The 25,821-nt window shown below is 39.5% G+C and overlaps 1 protein-coding gene across 1 annotated transcript in view; it reads left to right on the top strand.

Annotated features, from left to right (window-relative positions):
• myo1d (myosin 1D) overlaps positions 1–25,821 on the top strand; it is a 121,503-nt gene that overhangs the window by 62,844 nt on the left and 32,838 nt on the right. Inside the window, exons 17-21 of the mRNA XM_086304301.1 lie at positions 9,912–10,135; positions 11,383–11,521; positions 12,409–12,513; positions 12,712–12,825; positions 23,529–23,683. Coding sequence (XP_086160427.1) covers positions 9,912–10,135; positions 11,383–11,521; positions 12,409–12,513; positions 12,712–12,825; positions 23,529–23,683 — 737 coding nt within the window. The remainder of the gene's footprint in view (positions 1–9,911; positions 10,136–11,382; positions 11,522–12,408; positions 12,514–12,711; positions 12,826–23,528; positions 23,684–25,821) is intronic.

The raw sequence follows: 25,821 nt of genomic DNA, 5'->3' as shown, positions 1-25,821 counted from the left end.
GATTCCCAAAAAAAAAGCACATGACATCTCAACATAAATACAGATGTTATAAATTATACATAGGCCACCCCCACCTTCACTCTGTTAAAATGAATATTTCATAAATTCAAGCTCAGCCATCCACATCACAGTACCTGTCAGCGTTTGTCAGAGCAGGGACAATGACGAGAAAAGAGACACCCCCCTCTCGTGTATTCTGAGCTTCCGCCTTAATTGCTTTCCAAAGCTTTACATACTCTCCATAGCAGTGGGTTTATCAGACGTGGCGAGCGTTATGTCTTGGGCAGTCAGCTTTAACAGCGCAGCCACAGGGGGCTTGTCTGGGCAGGAGCTAAATGAAAATATCTTTAAAGGATAAAGAGCTTTATTTTATTATTTTGTACTGTTTCCCGTTGGGTGAGTCGTGTCTTCAGGCAATAAGAAGTGCAGCAATAATTTAAGTCTTTTTGGGGAAGACTCTGACATGGAGAGCCCTCCTTTATAGCCCTCTTGTGAATAGTGGGCTACTTAGTGCAAGGCTAACACTGCCTCCTCTCTGTTTAACTGCCCAGAACTGATCTGTCTTCTTCTAGACATCAGCAGCTACATGATCTGTAATCCTTTGATCCTATCTGAACCTGCAAAGTGTTTTAGTTATCATCGAAAGCTATCACCTCCACAAAACTCAGTGCAGCTGTCTGTAACTGATCAAAGGAAAGTTTAACTTTTTTGTAACAATCCCACCGCTGGGTTTGAAAGAAATGTGCCTCCTTTGTTCTCAGAGAAACCTGTAATGATGAAACTCTTCATGTGTCTTTTTTTATATGACACTGGTTATATGGCAAAAAAGTCTTTATTTTATATTGTAGTATATCATATTCTCAAACTTCCATGTTATTCATTATTTAGTACCTAAGTTTCTGATCTTTAAACCTCCTTAAACTATGAAGCTGACTTTTAAAGAAATGCCAGATTTAAAAAATAAATGGATAAAATTCAAGGCTGTGAGATTGATTGTAGCCTATAAATATCTTACAGCCCACAATGCTTTTGGATAATGTGAAAACTTTCTCCATGGCAACTGAAGTGTGGCTCACAGGCAGATTCATTTTCCACTTGGCTGTATCCTCACTAATTCTCACTAATTTAATTTCACTTGAATGAAATTGAAAATGTTATAAATTAGAGATGCGACAGACATGGCCACCCTGTAGCCTTGTTGTCGTTGTCGCCTTTAAAACATGGCAAATTACAAACCACAGGTCCTTGATAGTGGAAAGAATTTAAGAGGCTAATGAGGGAAAATCTGACACAAGTATCTGAACAAATCAAACACAAAATCACATTTTCAGAGATTGAAAGTGATCGAATTTCAAAATAACTGCCAATTAAAGGTGCAGTATGGACTGTTTTCATTTATATCCTGCCACGAGAACTTGAAAGAAACACAGGGATACTTTGATTTTTTTTCATGATTATTAATAATTGGTTGTTGTACATATTTAGTCACCCAGGAAACAGGTTTGAAATAGTGCATGTGTGTCTCAGACTAACACGCTAAAGGGTTCTTCACACTATAGTTTAATGTGGTCCAAATCAGTTGGCAAATTTGTAAATTTGTAGCTTTTTCCTGTGATTCGGTTTCTTTTCTCAGGGAAAAAGTTAAAGCAAACCAAAATGTGTCCCTGCCTACAAATCAAATCAAATCAAATCACTTTTATTGTCACATCACATGTGCAGGTACATTGGTACAGCACATGTGAGTGAAATTCTTGTGTGCGAGCTTCACAAGCAACAGAGTTGTGCAAAATACAATACAAACCACATGCTTAATGTCTGCATAGATAGGTGCTGTGTTCTGGACTAGTGTATACAATGGAAAATTTACTCCTGCCATTTATTATTTATCTGGGAGATCTGCACTCCTATGGGAGTCTGCTGCATCCCAGAATGCAAAGCATATGTGGCCACGGAAAGGTGCTTAGCTCAGACTTGTCGTGTACACTTTGTCGAATCAAGGCGGGATCACATTCTTAACATAAACAAACCACTTGGTGGTTTAGAGTTGGTTTGGAAGCAGACTGAGATCACCTCCATAAAGTGAAAAACTTCAGCTAGACCAAAAGCTGGTTTGAATTGTTTTTAACCAGAAGGACACAATTATACTTATAGTTGTGGTTAGGGCTGGATCAGGAGACCTTCACTTACACAGACCTTACACTGCAATAGGTCTAGGCGACTGGAGGCGTCTTCTTCCCCCCGTCTTTTCACACCCTGTGTTTATACACCAGTCTGAATTATTAGTTTTTATTAATTTCTGGCTCTCTTTTACAGCGTGTCTTTATCCTGTCTTCCTGCCCTTATCCCCATCCGGTCGTGGCAGATGGCTACCACTCCCCGAGCCTAATGCTGCCAGAGGTTTATTCCTGTTAAAAGGAAGTTTTTCCTTCCCACTGACGCAAATTGCTCACCCATAGGGGTTCTCTGATTGTTGTGGTTTTCCTTCTATTATTGTAGGGTCTTTACCTTATAAAGTGTCTCGAGGTTGTTATTTTTTTTTATTTTTGTTTTGATTGAATTTAATTGTTATAATTAACAGAGAACTGATGTTAATGATCTTCAGTTTCAACACAAATGACATTGTTTGGGTGAAAAACAAACTACTGAATAGGCTAAATGTTACATACTGGATAAGACAAAAGATGTCAAACCTTCCACTACTAAAAATAAAACGTGAAAGAAAAACATAAGATTTCTGGACTATTTTTGAAGTAAATGTAAAAGTTTTGGATAGTTCAGAAAATCAGGAGAGTCAGAAAGTGTGAATATATTTTGATATTTCTTTTTTGTTTTTTGGTTCCATTGTCGGTTAGAAATTTGATAAAATTTTCATTTGTATGAGATCTGCATTAATGCTCTGTAGATTAGCTTTGAGCACCTTGTGGTTTCAGTAAATGAATCAATTAGCTGGTTTTATTGCGTGTCCTTCAAACATGTTTGACTAATGTGTGTTCCTTTGAGCTCATACTGCTGTCCGTTGGCAATAATCCTCCAGTCCATCTGAATGATGCATCAGCTTTGCAGAGATATTCAATGTACTCTTCAGTCCTGTCTCTCTCAGTGAGATTGTAATGTTTAAACTGAGTTTGAAAACATTTGTTTCACATCATTAGTGTACATTAGCCAGAGGTAAAATTTAAAATGACAGCATGTTCTGGATTGAAAGAATGAGGAATCGGTGTCTGGATTGTGCCGTTGATCTTTACTGAGCAGTGAGCTGCTCACTCGAGCACTCTATTGATTTATGATAATTGCTGCTGACCTGAGCTTCAGCCTAATGTTTTCCCGTGACAGCCTCTGGACAGTGCATGTTTGAAGCTTCACTAAATTCTGTCACACACTCTTGATTTCACCCCTCCCCCTCCAACCCAACATGCGTATCGAGCATGTCACTGGAAAACCAGCTCAATATCCCCGGAGGATGTGGAAACTCAGGCATTCGTCAGTGCAGTGAAGTGTGGCGCACCGGCCTATCTGTCTTTCCATGTCGGAATTTTGTCACGCTTTGTGTTTAGGTGACAACAAGAGGAATGGTTGTTTTTTTTCCTGCTTTGAATTAGACCTTTTAGATTGCCAACGCTGCAGTCCAATTCCGTTAGTAGGCCTTTTATTGGCACTACAGAATACTTTCAGATTAAAGACATTCAGTATTGCCAGCTAATAATGTGCCCTGTCTGTGTTCTACTAAACATTTCAACAGCAGCCTTCCTGCTTTCACCGGTCGCCCTTGCACATGTGATTTGTAAATGCTTTTACTCAGCCTTCATTTCCATAAAGTCAACCCCTCAAATAAAACCCCAGCTTTCTGTCCCACTTTGTTGCAACCAAAGATCCCCAATCTGGCTTTGATGAGCTCGTAAATCCAAACCTCCAAAGCGTGGTGAAAGCAGAGCCTTGGAAAGGATGATCAGATGGCTTTATTGGCCGGGAGAGTAAGGGGGCAGACCGTCAGGGGCCTTGTTATTGGCCTGATTTATCCACAATCCCCAGAGTGTCATCTTCATCAGACTGCCACAATCATTGCAGCCAGCCTGCTACACTGTTTAAGGGGCAGAAAATGTGTTTAGGGGGTGTGTTTGTGCATGTACAGGTAGCTAGATGGCCTCATCGTAACTTTCAGATCTGTTTACCTGCCATGCACTTTAATGAGGCCCCAGTGAGGAGATGGTAATGCCTTTTGTCTGATTCTTGGTTAGTTATTACATTTTATTTCTCTTACTTTGCCTTTCACCTCCAACCCCAGTATTTTACAATGTAATTAGTGACTTGTAGCTTAGATAAACACAGCTGTTGATCTGGCGTAGGCCTGTGCACCATGTGGATATGAGGCAGGCAACATCTCAACTCGGCTTACACCGAAGCTCTAATTTGGCCACCTTTTGCTTTGTTACTTAGTGTATGATGTGAGCACATATGGGCTGGGACTGTGTGGGGTGTCAGATATCACAATGTGACATAGACAAGACAGAAAGGGAAGCAGCAGGAAGAGCACATCACACTGCTAATGAATGAAGTCTGTTGTGTATTTCTTTCTTTTTTTTAAAAACAAAGATTTAGCAGTTCTAAAAACAGGTTCATAAAACATCCAGAGAATGAGACAAACATAATCGAAACATATAAAGTAGCATATTCAAGAAGCAGCTGTTATATAGAAGGGAAAAAAAATAAATAAATATAATGCTATAGAAGTCTCCTTGTAAATATTAACACACAGTGAATTTAATTCATCAGAGCATGGATCTACTTTGGCTTTGGTGTGCATAAAAAGAAATAAAATGGGGGAAAAACATACTGAGTGTACTCCTTCAACACATACAACTGGAAAATCTTGCACTGCACACAACATTTAGTCTGCCCAGAGTCGCCATTTAATCTGCAAGCCACTTTACAACCCACCTGCATATGATCCTTTTCATGCTGTCCGCCTTAAGAGCTCAGTATACCAACTGCACTGGTCATTTAGAAAGTCTCATCTTTTTAAACTGTTCTAACATCTCCTTTTATCAGTGAGCATCTGATTTGATAGATCATTAAAATGGAGGTTAAAGAAACAACACAATCATACACTCATGCCTTTAATCTGGTTGTGGCTCTAGTGACACAGGTTACACAACTCAAGAGGTGGAGGAGAATAGCGACAGTAATGGCCCACTTCTGTTGTTTTCACAACCTTGGGGCTTAAATAAGGCGTGTGGAGAGCCTATGCATGGCTTTGAAGGTGGTTGTGGCTGTTTTCTGTCACCAGGGTGACAGTTTAGTAGACCAAATAAACAGTCTGTCTGTGAGCTACTCCTGTGCTACTGTTGCTCCAGCTAGCTGCAGAGAAAATCTAAGTTTTATACAAAGAGCTAAAGTGTTAAAAACGATGTTAAGTCTCCACTTATAGGTCTGACTGAGCTCTTCCTTCTACATGGTGAACTGTGCACTCTTTCCTTTCCTGTTTCGACACACATTTCAGCCAACTGCACACAAACATCTATGTAGGTTGCAAACCCATGGCACCATAAATCCCTCATTGCCCCTTTCCATAGACTAGGTCGATGGTCCTGGAACAGAGCCATAATGCAATAAATGAATTATTGCAGATGGTAACAACAGAATTCTCTTGACTAATGTTATCTAGAGTGAATTAGTATTTAATATAATGTTGAACTGTAATTATAATCATGCACTAATAGATTACAACATAAATAAGAAGTCTTGCCATACAGCAGCTACAGATGACAGTAAACAAAGAATATAAAGATGATGTTTTAAGCTGTTGACTGCTATTATAAAGTCTAAACATAATTACAGCGGAGGATACTGTGTAGCTATTCAGTATTTATTTTTCAGTTTTGCTATGCACGACAAGGCAAACCTCATCTCACATAAAGACAAACCAGTACAAGCAAATGTAGTTCTAACAAAAGTTGTAAATGAATTAATAATTGCTTTTGTTCAAATTAAATCTTTGCAATAGTCAAAAAGCAGCACACAACTGAAGTGGAAATGAGCCAATCCTGACATCCATGAAAAATGAGTTTCAACATGAAAAGCTGTTTTCTAGCCTCTTGTTGGTGAAGAAATAAACATTATATAAAGAGGGTAAGATATTGTCGTCAGGTGGTAATTCTGATTTAAATGCACATAGTTTGGTTTGCATTCACACCAGGGACGTTTTGACAGTAATGTCTGACCCAGTGCCCACTCCTGAAACTTTGCCTAATTCACCGTAACACTCTGAGCCCCTTCAGAATTCAGACGAAAGCAACTGTTAACCTCATTCACAGAGACGCGAGGAAGCCGCCGTCGCTGAAGCCCATTCATTCCTCCCACCACCGTCACCCCGAGCACGTGGGCGATTCCTCTCAGGGGTCGATTAGTGATGACTATGTAGCTGCCCTCCTTTTCTCACTCTCATGCATTATGTATTAAAGACAGTGCAGCATGGAGAAAACAGAGGATACGGTTTTAAGCCGTAAAATGACACAGCATTAGAGGAAAACTGTTTGCTCTTATCGTTTGACGTTTATGTAACACAAGTGTCAAAAGATAAAGACTGCTATTCCTCCCCCCCCCCCCTTTTTGGATCTATTTTCTTGAGCTGTTTTGGAAAAGTAATCCAGTTTTGCAGCTTTAAGACGATGTTGTGTTTCTCTTTAACGACATCTGTGGATGGAAATTTGAATTTCAACAGCAGAGACATAAAACCTACAAACTTTGCATCACAATAGTTTGGACCATGGCATTTATCAAAGCTACACTGTAATAATTAACACAGCCATATAAAGAATCAGATCTACTGTGGACAGGAAGCAGCTCAGTATACTTGAACATACATCATTTACAGTAACATCTGGGGAGCTGATTATTCCGTTTTTTCTAGCTAACTACGGCTGATCTCAGCTTAATGGGCATAATGTACAACTGCATAAACTTTGGAGGATTAAAAATACTAATTAAACCCTCCTTTTTTTTAAACAAAGAGAGTGTGATCAAGCCACTGTGGTCATTACATAACATGCTAGCTTTCCCTCATTGATCCAAATGTGATTCAGCTTCTGCTCATAACTACCCTCTTTCCACTTTGTAAGTAATGACGTGGTTAAGTCAGCACTCTAAGCTAGACCATTCTCTACATGCTTTAGTTAAAAAGTGAAAATGTTTCACTAGATATAAAACAATTTTCAGCTGGTACGGTTAATTATTCTGCTGCAGTCCAGCAGTGCATGACTTATCTTCCTCTCTGGCATTTGTTAGTCTCATCAGGTGAAAACTACCACCTCCACAGTTTTAATATGCAAATGCAACAAATCCTTTTCTTTGCCACCGGCCTCCCCCACACTTTGAATCCATTAAATATTCATGATATCTATGATTACTGCGCATTACACTCAGATGATATCTGCTAGAGAGCCTCCAGTGCAGTCTGCAGCGTTGCCTTAAATTTGTAGGTCTGTGACACTGGATTACTGGCGATGAACGATTATTTAGACACAATGTAGCCACTTAAATCTGGAATAAACTGAGAGGCTTCATGCATGCCTGTGTATGTGTCTATAAGAGGGAGGGAATACAGCGAAAGGAAGACATATGGTGGCGATTTTAGTGAGGCCGAGTTTAGAGTTATGGTTCTCTGGGGCCCCACTTACATCTATTATTCATGTTCTCGAGTGTCTAATAGCCACTCAGTCTATGTTTGGTTACAGGCAGGTCCTTATTTTAGCTTCTTTAGACTGAATAAAGGCTGTTTAAACATTGCAGTAAGAAATGTATAACAAATGAGAGATTTAATGAGTTGTAATGGTGAGTCACAACAAAATTATTAATTTAAAAACATGGTGCTTGACACTTTGAAATATGTGCTTATATATTAGCTACTATAGCGGTATTTAAGTGAATTTAATGCTGCTATGAAGACCTTATGATTCATATTTAAGTGCAGTGGGTTGCACGTGTTTACGGTTCATTTTTATCATGGATTCATGAGCTAGGCAACCTGCTGCAGTCCATAAAAGGGCAAAATGTTGGAAGTTGTTTCTTCACATGAAGGCCATTTTAGGTCATTCGAAGTTGAAGCTTTGGACAGTGTTTTAAATTATTGATAACGCGCGTCAGTGTTTGTCTGAGGGTACAGCAGGATCCCTGATGTGGTCTCTGATACAGGAGGGTTTAAAGTAACTGCAGTGAAACTGCAGGTCTGCTGAACGAAAAGGCGGGGGGGCTATTTTCCTTATTCTTTCTGACAGTTCCCTGCTTGTTTTTCATTTTACTTTATTGTTATTAAATTATTAATATTGGTTTCAGGTACATTTTTGACACAATTGCTTGTTTCTGCTCCACAATTTAAAAATGTTTTGTTCCTGTGGTTCTGGTGAAGCAACATCACTGCTGTCTGAGTCTCTTTGTACTGTGTAGTACTACACTATAAGAAAACCAATGCTGATTTAAAGTATAGTTCAGTTTGATTTGTCATTTGACAGAGTATAGAGTATATACACTACTGTCAGTCATAGGTTTGTTTGTTTGTTTTAGTTTATTTTAAATATATAACCAGTATACAGTCAGTAAAAAGTCATTTAGGAAAAACCTGGAGGAACCTGGATATATGAGGGCAATCCCAAAAGTAAGATCTCCTATTTTTTTTTAGAAATGCAAAAACTGTTTATTTTCTATAATATTTACATCATTTTAAAGGTTGAATTATTTCTTTTTCTACATAATCATCATGTCAGTTGATGCATATTTGTAGGCGCTGTTCCAGTTTTACAATGCCCATGTCGTACCAGCTCGCCGCCATGTCCTTCAGGAAGCGTTGAACCTCATCTTTTACCTCTTCGTACTGCTGTAAACTCTCTACACCACTTACAAAACAGTTTAACGCCTTTTGCGTTCAAAAATCGAATAACTGCGCACATTTCGCCCTTGAAAACGGGAGCTCCATTTTCAACGTCTGCCAAGCCCAAACAAGCATCCAAGTGAAGCCGAGCATGCTTGTTTGAGAGTGGAGGAAGCACCAATCACAACAGTGTGACGAACAGCCGTATGAACAGTTTCTCTACATCCCCACCGCTTTGGAAACCTTACTTTTGGGATTGCACTCACACTATACAGAAATAAATCAAAATACATCACAGTATTACTTTACATTTGTTGGTTTAGTTTACATATTCGAAAAACAGTGTGAAAAGGTGTGGCTTAAAGTGTGGTTGGTAATGCAGAGTAATTTCAGTGTTTGCGCCGTAGTCTCCATAAACAGTTTATCACTTTAAAATGTGCAGCTACAGCCACGCATCCTGAATTCAGGTTCTTGTTTATGTAGAAGTTCATTTTGTCCCTATTCCATTGCTCCTTTAAACCATGGTTACAAAAATGCTGCTGTATTGAACATTTTAACTAGTACTCTGCAGATAAGCTCTGGCTACAACTGGTTAATCGATGCTGGAGTGTCTGGCCCATTGCTAGTTAAACCTTTACACTGTTCTCAGCCAAACACAGGAATCCACACCACTCAGCCATAAAAACAGCCCACTGTTACACTACTGTGAAGAATTCCTTCATTTTTACAGCAGTTTCAGCCAGACTATGTTTGTAACATACAGTATGTAGTTTTAAATCAGATGTGAAGGTTTTTATTAGCTCACTATAGAGATGGATTGGATTTTCTATGAAAGGCAGACTTGGCCTGTCATCCCAAATGATGGAGTTTCCTTGCAAAGTTATCAAAATATCATTTTGCATTATGAGCAGAAAGAGAGGCAATAATAAGCCATAAAACCCAGAGTGAGGATTGCCATAAAGCATTTAAAAGTACTTTCTATGTGGAGATCTGTACTGTAATTGCAATAAAATTATATCTATGTATTCTTTATGTGAACCCTTGTCTTCAGGTGTGGAGAGGAACTATAGCCAGAATGCGGTACAGACGCATGCGAGCTGCCCTCACCATCCTGCAGGCCTACCGACGCTACAAGGTCAAGTCTTACATCCGTGAGGTCAACCGTCGCTTCAAAAACGTGCGATCCATGAAGGATCATGGCAGGCACGTGAAGTGGCCCACGCCCCCCAAGGTTCTGCGCAGGTTTGAAGAGGCGCTCAAGAGCATCCATAGCAGGTACTCCACAAGAAAACATCTGCCGAGATAGATTTTTAAACAGGCCCATCATGTATGTAAGTGTGTTTCTACTCCTATAATTGGTTTATGCTAGTCTGGAATAATTGATTAGACTGCAGAGTTGTAACTTTTCCCTGTTGTTTTGTTTTCGCAAAGAAAAAACTACAAGCAAACCAGAATCCATCTTTGTAAACCATGTGAGAGCATTTAACCTGCTTGTTGGCCAAATGTGTCTAGGGCTGGGTTTATAAGTAGAGGATATAGGTGAGGGCTTGGTTAATTTTATAGCTAGTTGGTACAGTTTGTTTAATCTGCACACCTAACATTTATTTTAGAGTTTGTGTACTCCCAGAATTCAAAGCATACGTGGCTATTGAGAGATCTTTAGCTCAGACTTGCAGCGTCCATGTGGCAGATCGAGGTGGGATCACATTCTCACCATAAACAAATATGAATGTTAGGAGTAAATTCTCCTTGTTATCCACTATTTCTGAATACAGCACCTTCTTCCTGTATTGACTTTTGTTGCTCCTGCCCCGAACACATCTAGCCAACAGGCAGACAGAACATTCTTATAAGGCTTATGGTTCACTTTAAGTTTGCTTTCTTTGTTTTCTCTGTGAAAAGAAACAAACCACAGGACGAAATTAAAGTTTAAAAGAGTAAATGAACTGTTAAACTTGTAGAAGCAAATATCAGCTTTTAATGATGACCAACTGTTGTTGTATTATACGTTCAGAACAGAAACAGAAGCTGAACCTTATTCAAACAAAATGTTTTTAAATTGTTCTCTTTTGAAGAAAATCGCTTTCCTAAATTGGCTGAACTAAAAGTAAATCTGACTCCAACCACAGGAGACAACACATGCCCTCCAGTGTTATTTTACATCCAGATGAGTCTTTTTGAAGCAACTTACACATGTTTCCTTCTGCCTTGGGCTCACACTGGGCATTGATTTTTCTTTCTCCATCAAAGGCTCATCACTTCCTTTCATCCCATTGTCTGTTTGTTTGCCTTTTTTCTATTTGAAGCCGGACACAGTGAGAAAATAACCCTCCTAGAGAATTATGTTGGCTGTCAGTAAATACAGTACAGTGAAGACGGGGTCGACTGCAGTCCTGCTGCAACACCCCACTGACCCGACTACAGTAACAAGGCTCTGTGCAGCATCCTTTATATAGAAAGTTCGATTTTCCTCCGTTCTAAGTTTGCTCTGTGTGTGTGTTTTTGGATGCGTTTATCTCCAGGTGGTGGGCATGGACACTGATCAAAGGCTTATCTCCAGAGGAGACCCTGCAGGTGAGGGCCAAGGTAGCCGGCCTGGAGGCCCTGAAGGGCCAGAGGGCTGATTTGGGGCTGCAACGGGCCTGGGAAGGAAACTATCTGGTGAGTAGGAGGGGTAGCATGAGTCCAGTCATGAAAAAGACATATTTTACAGAGTGAAATTGGCCATGCTAGCTTTGTTCATGCAGGCATTGTCTCCTGCAGCTTGCATCAGCTGTTGTTTCTCTGTGGCTGAAATCCAGATCAGACGTAGTTATTGAACCTCAATGCTGTGCAGTTTGTAGCATAAAATGCTGAAAAATAGAGTACCCTGCTGGTATTAAACATGTGATTTAATTCATTCATTGTTTGCTGACTCTTCAATCAGACAATGTTTAATAATACTGCCTGCATCCAAACTTAAAACCCTGGTTTATTTTCTTTTGGATTCAGGCATTAATCAGTCTGATCATCGCTCATGACATCCTATTTCATTTCAAAGTTTCAAAGTTGTAGACCACGAACCAATAAGTGATGATATGGTGGCCTTGTCTAACTTTTATATGCACTCTATAGAGAAACCTTCCAGTTAAAAACAAAGGAAAAGTGTTTAGTCTCATTCTTTGAGCAGATTTATTAAAGAAAGTATCAAGCAAGACAAGAAACAAACAGTGTGATATGAATGGAAAATAAGCCTAAAAAGAAGGGAAGCAGTTTTACACCTCGCATTTATTTTACAGACCTCAATTACACCCGGTGGACATTAGAAGACATAAGAAGATAAGCATCTTAACAATGTAATGTTGGCTCAGCTGTTTTCCCAGTAAATAGTAATTACCATAGAGTGTGAATACTGGACTGAAGGAATGTACATAATACATTCATTAAACCAATAAAAATGCATGCATAAATAGGATATTTATAAGCTCATCTTAACTTGGGCAGGTTGTGAATTAATTCGAGTTAAACTGGAATATTTTGATAAGTTTCTTGTGGTGTGTGTCTGACAGAAGCGAGACAGCCCTGACACAGCAGCATCGTTCACACTGGTCTCAAGCGATCTGCAGCGGAAAGACAAATTCATGAGAGTCCTGTTCTCCTGCAACGTACGCAAGGTAAAAGCTTTTCAGAGCAGATATCCATGACTTTACCACATGTGCACACACTCACAACACGTGCCTGTGTGTACAAAGACATAAACCCAGCTGCTGATGGCTCACAACATTTCCCTGCAGGGTGTGTAAATGTCACCGTGTTTGTGTGCACCTACTGTATCCCGTGGTGTCACTAATGAGGAGCTTTGTGTTTCCCAGATCAACCGTTTCCACAAGTCGGAGAACCGGGCTGTGCTCATCACTGACCGCCACCTGTACAAGATGGACCCCCTGAAGCAGTACAAACCCATGAAGAGCATCCCCCTCTACAACGTATGACACTCTTTGTTTTAACGCTTCTTTTACTGTAAACAGACAAAATCAGCTCTATAGATACTGCTGTAACAGACCCTGTAGTTCAGGGGTTACATGCTGCTTATCTGCTTAGTGGAGATATCATCTTAATTTCAGGAGCAGGACCACTCCTCCTTCACGCCCCCTCCGGACTCAGGCTATAAAAGCCCCCCTTCACCAATACCTGCTGTTCTCATTTTCATGCCCCACCCTTCCCCCAATTTTCTCTCTCTTCTCCTCTCTTCCTTTCCTTCATTCACTTCTCGTTAGTACATGGGGATCTGCCCGGCCCGGGAGCCGTTGCCAGTCCCCTTCGAGGCCTTCCCCCAAACCACAGCACCAGTTCACATTTCCTCATCGCCCATCGTTACCAAGGATGTGGTCCCAGCTAGTGAAATGTAACATAAAGTGTTCTCGATGTAAATTCATATTTACATCAAATTTGTTGTTAGTGTCGCAGGTGTGGGTCAGAATGAGACACTTGAGTCGTCTCTACCTGAAACATCATAAATTAAATAGAAATTCATAGAATATGCATAAATAAGTTTGTTGATTTAAACTTTAAAGTTTTGTAATTAAAAACTGTAACAGTAAAACAAATAACATTTCACATAGAAATAGTTAGCTGTGAGTAGCAGCTACTCACAGCTATGTATTCTTACACAAATGCAAAGTAAGGGGTTTTATCATAGTGGTGAAATAAATATAAAAAAACTTATTTATGCTAAGCCTTTTCCTTTTAAAATACTGCTTCAGGCCTTTCAGAATTCCCCTCGTAAAACTGTCCATTTACTTTCCAACCAGCCAATTTGTCCACTGGAATTACTCTAAACTCTTTGTAGACATTTGCAACCAATGCTCAGAATCCTTTACATTATATCTTATTTAAGAAATGTTCATAAAACACTAAAAAAGAATTAAAAAAAAAAAGACTGGCACTTGAGAAAAGGAGGTTATCATGTCTTATACTTGTGGTATATGAATTGTTATTGTTATTGTTTGTTCAGAAACTATCCTGAAGCTGAGCCCTGCTAAGGTACAAAGCCACAGCATCCAGGCTATGCTGCAGTTTGTTGAGATTTTATGCGACACTGCTCACTGTTGTGCTAATGTGTTTTTCCATATGAGTGTTTCTAAGTTTTACATACTCCATCCATTGTTTTCTTCTAGCTCTACTGTACTTTGGATAGTAATGACTAAACTTGCTGATCTGAGTCCTAGCTTTCTGTAGCTTTGTGATACCAGCTCCAGACGATAGATAGGTGGATCTAAACACCCTTTCTCTGATCAATATCAAACAGATATTAGACCGAATGACAGTGAGTGCGTGAGGGTTCATATGATAAGGCATGAATTTATTTATTGCTGAACCCCAGCCATGTATCTGTATAGCACCAATTTAAACTCCCAATTTACTGCAGAATTTAATATGACCTACTTATGGCCAAGTTAAATTGTTTACTACATTTAACTGAAATCATATATTGGAAATTGAAAACCTGCTTCTGTGGAATAAGAAGTATGAATTGCCTGGTGTAATTATGAAAGCAGGAATTTGAATCATTCTTCTCATGCTGTACATTAGTTTTAAACTTTATGTTTAGTATTTAGTAAAGGAGTGCTGCTCAGAAGGTTTCCTGTAATTAACGAGTCTTATATTTTTTTTTTCAGTTGATTAACTGCTTGGTCTGTCAACATGCTGTACAATGGTACGAATATTAGAAACATTTGCTCAGACTAATTGGCTTAAAATGATCATTTAAATTAGTTTAAATGATATATTTTTAACTATTGGGCAAGCAAATTCCATCAGTTGTACGTGCAAAAATCCCATCCTTTTAAACTTTCGGTCAGGTCTTTAGGGAATTTCTTCGAGTTCATCTGAATCTGCAAAAACACATCTCCTCACATAAATCAGAATCTTATCTGAGAAACAGGAGGTGAGATTGTGACCATGTGTATTGAATTGGTGTTATGAATCTAGCATCCCCACTTTGAAGTGGTGATTGTTATATCGATCTACTGGGTTGGCAAGTTGAAGATGTGTGTCAATAATCCAAGTTTTACAAATCATTGTAGCAACATCCCCAAGTTTATCTTCTGAAGTAGATATTTCTTGGCAAAACATTTTATTTGATTCTTTTTTTAAATTAATTTCCTTTTAAAGTTTCACATGAGTGTGGACAAACATGAATATAAAATTGGTGGCTCGTGAACAGAGATGTAATCTGATTACTTTTTTCAAGTAACGAGTAAAGTAAGGGATTACTATTGCAAAAAGGTAATTAGATTACTGTTACTTTCCCGTAAGCACGCTGCGTTACTGCGTTACTAAAACCGTGATTTTTTGCGAGTATCTCATGACAATGACGTAAGCGAGTGCGACGTTCGTGACAACAGCTGTGTGCAGATCAACAATGGATCATATATCGAGTGCAGGAGAGAGCATGAGCGTGCAGCGTTTAAAGCGTGGAAGTACTGACCTTACTTTGAGTTTGATTCCGTAAAAAGTGACAAAAACATTAGTGTCCGCTGTTCACTGCGTGGGAAGAAAACTTCTTTTTACAGCGAAAAAACCCCTGAACTTCCGAGCAAACCCCGAGTGTGCGGATTCTTCAACTGACCGCTGCAGCACACCTGCACCAGGGCAAACCTCTGCTTGCTATGCAGGTGAAAATAGAGCAACAGGACCGCTGAGTCTTTGATTTTATTTATTTTCTGCTGTGTTTTACTTGCATCTATTTGAAAGAGTGAGTGTAAACACAAAAAATATTTTATTGTATGTGCTGGAATGTGCAGAAAATAGGTTTAAATGTTAAACTAATTTCTTCAAGTCAGAGAATGGTGCATATAATTTAATTTTTGCTTGATGAATAAAGTTAAAAGATTAAAACTGATAAAACAAGTTTAAAAAAAAGAGACTTTTCCATTTGATTACATTTTGTATGATGGATTATGCAGAAAAAGTAGAATAGGGCTTTATTACCTATTCAGGTTTTAAATCGTGTTTTTAAAAAGTAACTAAGTAATTAATTACTTTTGAAAATAAGTAATCAGTAAAGTAGCAGGATTACTTTTTGGGGGAAATAATCAGTAATTAGTTACTGATTACTTTTTTCAAGTAACTTGACCAACACTGCTGGTGCATCCACCACGAACCCTCCTAACTGATGTCCTGCTGTATGTTAGAACCAGCAAACAACAAACAGAAAGAGGAAGCAGTGTGAGTGGCTTCCTGAATCTGTAGCAAAGGTGACAGTATTGATTTCCCACCAGCCTGTTATCCTCTGGCAATGTGTCAATATGCAAAAATTCTCATTCAGCTTTGCAGTTGGCTGGTTTTAATTCACGTTCTCACTGTGATAGGTTCATTAATGCTGCTGCATGCACGTAGCACAGGAGGCTGTTTCCATGGTAAATGTGTCCTGTATGATTCATGCTGCCATTTATTACAGCCAAAACTAGCATCATTTAAGGTTAACTGCTGCTATTGTTATAACAGCTTATTATTATAAGGTCAGTAGATGATTTGATCCTGTTTCAGTTTGTCCTTGTAAGCTTCTAAACTGATTATTATACTACCCCTAGTCTCTGCCCGTAACTGGCATGCTCAAAAGTTGGCGTATTTGCTTTCTTGCTGCAAGTTAGATTAGCCGTGTGCATTTTTGCATTTGGGGTTCTTGACAAGCTGTGCATTAACTTGGTGTTTATGCTGACCCTAGCAGTTTCTAAGCTGCACACTTCTCATTTTAACATCTCTCACTGTTTCGTCTTCATGTTTAAAATCTGTCATTTAATGTCCAAAGCCTCCAGCTGTTTAGTTTAATTTGTGTTCACTTCATAGCAAATGAGATATTTGGCATTCCTCATTAGTTGAGGAATGTCTGCTTTTGGAAGTCGATCAGGTAAAATAATGATGGTCATGATTTTACTGATATTATCAAACCTGGCTGTCGCTAATACAAGCATGCTCCAAAATAACTGCTGGACTATCCCTGAGATAAATTTAAGCTCTGGGTGCCATCGCAGTCCTAAAAAAAAAGTCTGACCACTTGACCGCAGCATCTCTGGCCACTTACGCTGGGCTTACAACAGCAGTCTTTATTTAAACGAATGAACAGAGAGCTAAAACTTTATATTACTGCTCATGTGGGTGTCAATTATACTTGCACAGTAGTTCAGGTGTTTTTACTACGATAACAGGCCGACCACCACTCAGGTGAAACTCTTGAGATATAAAAGTTCAATCTCACAGAGCATGTATAAACTATATATTATATATTTGAAAGTAGAATTTCTTTCTTTTAAACTTTAATGAACATGTTACACAAACTTTTGGCATTTCCGTTTTGGCCATCAAGTGCTCTGCTGCGGTAAAATGGCACAAACGTTGCTTGTGCTCTGCTTTTGCACCTCTGACCTTCGAGGCGAGGCAAAAATGATATAGAAAGTGAAGGCGTAACGCATTAATCTCCAAGGCACATACGCCCCTGTCGTGTGGAAGAAATGAGTGAGATATGAGGCTGCTGTGCACTGACAGCTATGACAAGAAACCCCAGCATTGAATCTGACAAAGTGACAAGTGGGAATTAGAGAGCTTGTAGATGGACACCCAAATCCGGCATCGCTGCATCTGGAAGTGAAATTGGGAGATTGAGTTGAGACAGATGGTGGCAGACAGAGAGAGCAGCATGAGTTAAGGGGTTTTTTAGTTATTGTTCATTCAGAGAGAGTGACACACACATATGCATATGCACATCCTGAATTGATGTACGAGGCATACAGAGAGCCATCAGTGCACAGGGAATGGTTTGTAGCATTCAAACATTGACAGTAACACAATGGGAGTAGTTCAGTATACGCAGAGCTCTACATGCAAACTGTATTTGGAGGGAAACGTGAGGACAGAGACATTCTGACAGCTCGTCTTTTTTCAGATTTGATCTAAAATGTAAAAAATTAGTGGTGTTCTGAAATCGTACATTCAGTAATATTGTGCATTTTTGTTATTAGGTTGGGCTCTTTTGCAAATACTCCCAACAGACGGCTGTTTACTGGAAATGATTACAGTGCCAAGCTTTTTAATGAAGTCATCGGCATTCACAAATTAGTGTCTGTACAATAAGAGGTACGCTTTTATTGTAAAAGATCCACAACTGTGCTTATAAAAAGTCCAGACTTCATTTAAATTCAGCTGACCACCTGTTCAAAATCATCTCTTTCCTGCAGACACGTTACAAGTGCTTGTACGTACACCGCATCAATTTCTTCATTGACTTTAAATTTTCCTGAGAGCAAACATCATCTTCTGTATCACTGCTGATGAGCGCTGGGTTATCAGGCAACAACACAGGGACCACACAGCAATTTTCAGGGGAGGAAAGTGCAGAGTTCATGGTGATGCAACCAGACGCATGGTTCTCATTTATTTTTCCAACATTTACAGCTTTGTGCTGCCTGAATTCCCAGCCCAGGGTCACACTGTACAAATTGACATTGTGTGCCCTCTCACAGCACACTGAAGAGACAGGAGATTTTTCTTCACCACCTGCAACTGGCTTCCTGTAATTTTGTCCTCTTCAAACTGAAATTGAAGTTGCAGGATGGACATTTCTGCACAGAATAGGAGATTTAACACATCACTGATGCACAAATGCAAGTGATCAGAACAGAATTTCCATGGTGTGATCTAAAAATGGCAGCAACTGAAGGTCCACATGTGCACAAAGAAACTGCCTTTAAGTGGAGATAGAAGCAAATTTAAATAAAAACATCTTGCTCTAAACCAATAAATGCACAAACACATAACACGGTCTTTAGGTGTCGAACTTTCATTCATCTTTTTTTTTTTTAATCGTTACATCACTGTCCCAGTGTGTACATAACATACAAGACCTTTATGTAATAAATGTCAGACTGCAAGGGTGAGTGAATTGGTGAAGGTGAAAAAGTGCAAGAGCTGAAGGAAAGGTGGGTGAGGAGGAGCGGATAGAGATGTGGGCAGACAGCCACAGCAGCGTGACTTGGTGCTATTGATCAGACAAGGTCAAACAGAGGGGAGAGCAGTTAGCTCATTGTTGATTAGCAGTGATAGGCTAACACCACAGCATCCCCTTGGCTGCCCTATTCTGTGTATTTACTGCTGCTCCTGCAGGGCAGCTAAAAGGAAAGACTGGGCTGATAGATGGCCAAAACTGTAGTGAAGAGCCAACAACTGTCTGCCAGAGGATTTATATGCCAATTAATGCTGTGAGATCATTGGCTTGTTATCGTTCATTGAAATTAAACAAAATAACGTTGAAGAAAGGGGTGAAATACCGATTCTGAATCGGTGGCTCGCGTTGCTTCTGTTCGCAATCTTTTTTTTTTTGTCTTTTTTTTTTTTCATTCTTTTTTACCTCGTCTTCTTCCTCCCCCCCATTTCCTATCTAGTGCTGACTTTCCCCTCTCTCTTCTCTCTCCCGCCATTGTTGTCATGCCAACTTCCCAGGAGACGGTGTTGTCATGGATACCGAGCGGCAGGGCAGATCAGCTGATGTCTGGTGTCATTCAGGCATGTGCACAAATCGGCCTCCTGTATGTGCGCTCGTTCCCTCCCTTCTTTGCAGTGAGCTCCCGCTCTCCTCATACCTCTCAACCAAACACAAACTAGAGCTGCAGTGTGACCACATATACTTTATTTACACACTCAGTTCAATAGTCTACATAGGGCTGTGTAGTGCGTGGTGTTTTTCTTGACCAGTTGTCTCCAATAACTCAAAAGCATTGAACACAAGAAGTGCCAGCTTATGCACTCCCAAGATCAGGATATGATGAAAAATAAATTGTAATAATACTGTAAATTTGTGCATCTGCAGCTTGAATGCCCTTGCATTTTTGCAACATGGATGGCTATGGAGCTTAAGTTATTATATTCATTTAATCACAGAGCATCCACCCTTTCCATCGTAATTGGGCTTCTGGGATGTGTTATATAACCAATTATTTGATCCCCAAAGAATAAACTGGGAAAACCTGCTGTTCACATTTTGTCCTCTTGACATCCGTGGTCCATATAGATATCTATATATATCTATATCTATATATATCTATATCTATATATATCTATATCTATATGTATATATAGATATATATATATATATATCTCAAGTTTTCAGAAAATTTTTGGAAGATAATAAATCTAGGAAGGTGTTCATATTTACTTTTAATTGATTAACTATTGAAACATCTATAACATGAAGTGTAAGAGTGAAGGTTCCACTCACAGTTTCACATTTCTTGCAATATTCCATATCCTAAAGATAATCGGTTATTATTAACAAACAAGACAACAAAGAGGAGAACATGAAATATTATGAAATAACTGGGATTCATCACATCTTTAAAAAGGCTCAAAAGTTGTACAGTCGTGTAGTCTACATAACAACTGCACTGAAAATCCTACAGTGTAATCGTCAATGCAGATCCAGAGCGTGTAGCGCCCAAATTGGAGGGCAGGACTAAAATATGTCCACATCTCCAAGTTTTGTTAAATATGTAACGGGATGACAGACGAGTCATTGAGCAGGTGGCGGGGCAGATGAATGGCTCTAACAGATTCCATATTCTGGTTAAACTGATTTGGGGGAATCAAGACAGAGAAAAAAATGAGACAAGGAAGCGAATCTGAATGTATCATTACCCAACTCATTAGAACACCGACTGTCGTTCCAATCAATTAAGCCTTTAATATAAATGTAAATGTAATCGGCTCTTTGTAATTAACTGTGGGTGGATTGCTATACAGAGAGGCATGGCTTTAGGCTTTAATTCACGGTGATTACGTGAAGTGTTTGTTTCTGAAATCACGGGCATCATGTTGAGGCTAAATAAGCTAGCTGGTTGATTTGCCGCCGGTCAAAACCTGTCTCTGCTTGTCTGCCTGTGATGGGGAGTTTGTCTCGGCATTGCTCTCTGGTGATGGTTATTAGTGTAGCTGACTGGCTGCCCTCTGGCTATTTCCTCAACATTCACTGCCTTCAGTTCAACTTGGAAAGACAAAGAAAAATGGCTAAAACCTAGGGGAGATGACAAAGGAGACAAAGGAAAGCGAGGCTAAATAGAGAGTGGATATAAGATAAAGGGAAAAGTAATGGGAAGTTAATGAGAAATGAAGCTCAGGTCTTCTTTTTTCTCCTGAAAAGTGTTTGTCTGTAAATATATTGGATTCTTCCTGCAGCTTTGTAGACCTGTGAAGCAGACAATCCAGCTGAAAAACAGAGTCTCCTTTTAACCCAGCTGCTTTAGTTCGGGGGGCTCTAATTGGAAAAATTAGACTGGCCCTTTGGGAGGCTAATCTATAAAGCATTACTCTAGATGCTGATGACGTTCTCCACCAGAAGAAATCCCGTACACCAGTTGACACCAGAGACGGATACTGACTGATATTTGTCCGAGTAATTCATCACATCTTGTCGATAAATCACCAATTTGCCTTAGTGTAATAGTAATGATCTTTTCTTATTTATTCTGAGAAAATTCAAAAAGGGGTTTTTCATGATTCAAACAGAGTATTTCTTTTCTTTTCTTCCATATACCATATACCCTGTATATGCATCCTTTTCGGGGACACATAAAAACAGGAACAAGCAGCAATATTTTGTACAATCCTATCATAAATGAAAAGTAAGGGGGGAAAGTATGTTTAGCCTACACAATTTCTGCTAGAAGATCGAGCAGCTAATAGTTTCCTTTGAAATGAAGAAAACACAATGTTTAAAGAATAAAAGTACATGCCCAGCCTTGTCCCACTGTTGAAATTAACAGGATAAAGACGTGCATATTGGAAAAAGACAAGACTAACGGAAGAAGATCATTAACATATACTGGCCTCTTCCTCAGACAGTTTGCTTCATATTGATATGATGGCATCACACAGTTTCTGCAGATTTGTTGGCGAAACATCCACCATGCGAATCTCCCATTCAAACACTCTCTGGGACTGAGATCTGGTGACTGATGGGCAGATTTGAGTGGGTTAAACTTGCTGTTCAAGAAACCAGTTTTAGATCATGGATGGAAGCGGCCATCAAAGTAGGGCTGCAACAAACAATTATTTTGATAGTCGACTAGTCACTGATTATTTTTGCGATTAGTCGACTAATCATTTCAAGCATCCATTGGACATAAAATGTACAGCTTATTGCACCCGCAGCATCTGCTCTTATATAACTATCATTAGCTTACAGCTTTAAGTGTTTAAGGTATGTGCTAACTAAAAATAAAGGCAAGATGATAGTTTATTAAATTTTAATGAAATTTGCAGATTGTTTTGGTGAAGTTTAATAAACTCAGCCGTCTGCACCTTGCTATCTAAAATATAACAGCCAAACAATAACATTTTTAAGTTATCTAAGTGACTTATATATCATGTTTAACCTGAGTAGCGAAAGACGGCGGTGGGTTTGAAAACAATTTGCCGGGAGTCCGGTGTTCTCACGGGCTCTAGCGAGCCTTAAACCCCGCTTAGCTATCGAGCTGGTGGGTAACAGACGTCTCCGAAAACGTCGGAGCGCTTTTGAAAATATGCGGTGTCTTGATAAACTGAGCAGATATTTGAAGTTTACACAGCTACATTCTCGCCTGAAAATATGTTAAACGTTTATTTTGTGACCCAGAAAGAATAATAAGAGTAATATTAAAACTAACTAGCTGCCGCCATTGTTGGAAACTGAGCAGGGCCGCGCTATGAATTCTGGGACACAGCTGCTTCTTCTTCAGGGTTTAACGGCAGCTGGCATCCTTGTACATGCAGTGCTGCCATCTTCTGTTTCAGTCCGTTATTACACTCTTAAATCCTACTACTTATTCCTGCGTCTTTGGGGATCTTACAAAGCTTCAAACGACGCGTCGACTATTAAATTAGTCGTCGACGATTTTGATAATCGATGTAATCGTGACTAGTCGACTAATCGTGGCAGCCCTACATCAAAGGATGGGTACACAGTGGTCATAACACAATAGATATGGTCGTTAACAATACTCAGACTGTGGCGTTTAATTAATGCTAAGGGGCACAAAATGTGCCGAGGAAATATCCCCCACACCATTACACCTCCACCACCAGCCTGAACTGTTGATAAAAGGGAAGATATTTTCAGTTTCTTACACAAAATGAGGCAGAAATTGAGACCTTTCGTTCTGCCTTTCTGTCAGCTCAAAGCAGTCCAGCCATTTTTTTCTGGCATCAGTAGGACATTTTTTCTGTAAACCCTGGAGATGGTTGTGTGGGAAAATCCCTGCCCATCTGGCATCAACGATCATGATAAAACACCTTTCTTTCCATTCTGATGATCACTTTGAACTTCAACAGGTCATCCTGAAATGCCTAAACACGTTCAGCTGCTGCTGTGTGATTGGCTGACTACATTAATGTGTTATGAGCCATTAAACAGGTGTACCTAGTAAAGTGGCAGGTGAGTGTAAGTAATTATTGTACTGACCAGTCCAAATCCTTCAGCTCTCTTCACTTTACTTCTTGGTGAAGCAAGCTGTGGTGAAACCAAATTACTCCACTGATTTTCACAACTGTAACACTGTAACAGTGCAGAGTGTTTGTTTGTGTATTTCTCTGTCTGTTTTATGTACATGTTTATCTGTGTTTAACTGCGTGTGTCCTTTCTCTCTCTATTTGTGTATCTCAGGTGACAGGGCTGAGTGTGTCCCCCGGGAAGGACCAGCTGGTTGTGTTCCACACCAAGGACAGCAGGGATCTCGTGGTGTGCCTGCAGGGTATGGTGCCTGCCAATGAGAGCCGCATCGGGGAGCTAGTTGGCACCCTGCTTAGCCATTTCAAGAGGTAAGCAGTGAGGGAAACAAGTAGTAGTCAGAGGAAGGGCAACAGGCACTGGTGAAAGCAGAGTCACCTGTTTATGTGCCTAAATATGATATGTTAAAATGTCCCGAAAAATGTTAGCTGTTCTGATTTAAAGACTTGTGGGTGACACGAGGTGAAGGTAGCTCATTTCTTCTATTTACTGTGTAGAGAAAACTGCTTCCAGTTAATAATCAGCATATTGTCCCCACTTAAACCTTGTGCGGCTCTCATTTGAGGTAATTTCCCGCATAGCTGCAGGAGCAACGTGCTTCCTAAATTGAGAAAATAATAAAATTGGCTCAATTGAATTTCTAGAACATTATGTCAAATCCAGTCACACTGGCTCATATGTGTGGTACTGGCTGATGTGACCTGTGGTTGCAGGATTATGAGGCAGTTAGACGACGCAGCAGCAGCTGTCCCCACTTAAACCCTAATGTTCACTTAATAAGGACTCAGAGCACGCTTCAGGACAGGATATTAATTCGTACATCATTTGTTGTTTTCCTGTTCAGCTGAGAAAGGCAGATGGATAATTGGGATAAAATGTTTGTTAATTCTTTCTAAAGCTATTGTTTCGTTTCTACGTGGTTTTGTGTCCGCTTTAGGTCAAAAATGTGAAATGAACAAAAGTCAGTATGGATGCGCCAATCAGATGTTTTGATAGGACATCAGGCTAATCCTGATTAAAAAGCTGGATTGGTTCTTGCTGACAGCTGTCCAGTCTGTTCAGTTTAATTCTCGGTTGGTCTCTGTTCACTACGCCACGCGTCAGCATCATTGCATTGCTGAGGGAAAGATGTAACGTACGTAACATGGAGGAATCTTATCAGTTATGAGATATTTCACTTTTTTTGTAAATCTTCAGTTTTTTAACTTAACTGCAATCTCTGATCCAGTGAGCTGACATTACTGAGGAAGAACTACGCTATTTTAGATTTATGTCGCCATTTCAATGTTATTTCGCTTCACCTGTCTCTTGTATGCAAGGATGTTCATTCACAGTGAGACTGGGAGCAGGGAAAAGACAAACGCAGTAAAGATCGACACACTAATGTGAAATGAAACTACTGTGCAAATGCAAACCCTGTTCTGAAAAAGTTGGGTTCTTTAAAATGGAAATAAAAATAGAATGCTCATCTAATAAATCAACTTTTATTCACATCAGAGGACATAGAAAACATATCAAATGTTTAAAATGAAGAAAAATATTGACTCATTTCAAATTTGATGACAGCAGCGTGGGAGAGGACCGAGTTTATCACTGTAGTATCTTCTCTTCTTTAATAACAACCTGTAAACATCTGGGAACTGAGGGGACCAGCTGAAGGATTTTTGGAGAGGATTGTGGACTGCAGACAGGGCAGTTAAGCACCCACACTCTTCTACTGTGAAGCCATGCTGCTGTAATAGATGCAGTATGTAGTTTGCTTAAATGCAGGCTTTGCTTAAATATGCAAAGCCTTTCCTGAACAAGTCATCGTCAGGATGGGAGCACACGTTCCTTTAAAACCTGTAGATAATGTACCCCCATACCATCAGACATGTTGGCTTTTTAGTAAACTTTGATAGAAACCTGCTCCTCTTTAATCCAAAGGTTGCATGTCCATGTTTTTGAAAAAGACTTTTGGCCCAGAGAAGATGTGTTTTTGGATCGTGTTCACTTATTGCTTCTACTTCTTTAATACAGCTTTAACCTGCATTTTTGGTTGATTCTCTGAACTGTGAGTTCTGGAAGTGTTCCTGAGCCCACGCAGTGGTTTTTCTTTGAATACTCATGCATATTTTTAATGCAGTGCCACCTGAGGGCCGAAAGATCTCAGGCATCAGAGATCTTCAGGCCCTTTCAAACTAAAAATCTAAAGCTTTTGAAGATATTGTGTACTGTAGATAAAATCTGGGCCAAATTAAATATGTGGATCTATCCACTGTGGGGACCCCTTGCAAATAATCGAGCAGCCGAATGAGGTTATAAAAATTTCTTTAGTTCAGTAAATCTATATTTATTTGTTACAATTTTTTGATAAAGTTACACAAAACGATTTCCCATCTGTTCTTCACAGTGAGAAATATACTGTAGCTTGTTTTAGAAGCAGGCATCCAGTTAAGTCTGGGCATCT

Source organism: Aulonocara sp. 'chitande type north' Nkhata Bay, linkage group LG8 (genome assembly GCF_057382095.1).
Source record: "Aulonocara sp. 'chitande type north' Nkhata Bay isolate Kocher_YH1m ecotype deep benthic linkage group LG8, A_spYH_male_GT1.1, whole genome shotgun sequence".
Classification (NCBI taxonomy): domain Eukaryota; kingdom Metazoa; phylum Chordata; class Actinopteri; order Cichliformes; family Cichlidae; genus Aulonocara; species Aulonocara sp. 'chitande type north' Nkhata Bay.
Note: the sequence above shows the minus strand (reverse complement) of the source record. Positions and strands in the feature narration are given on the sequence as shown.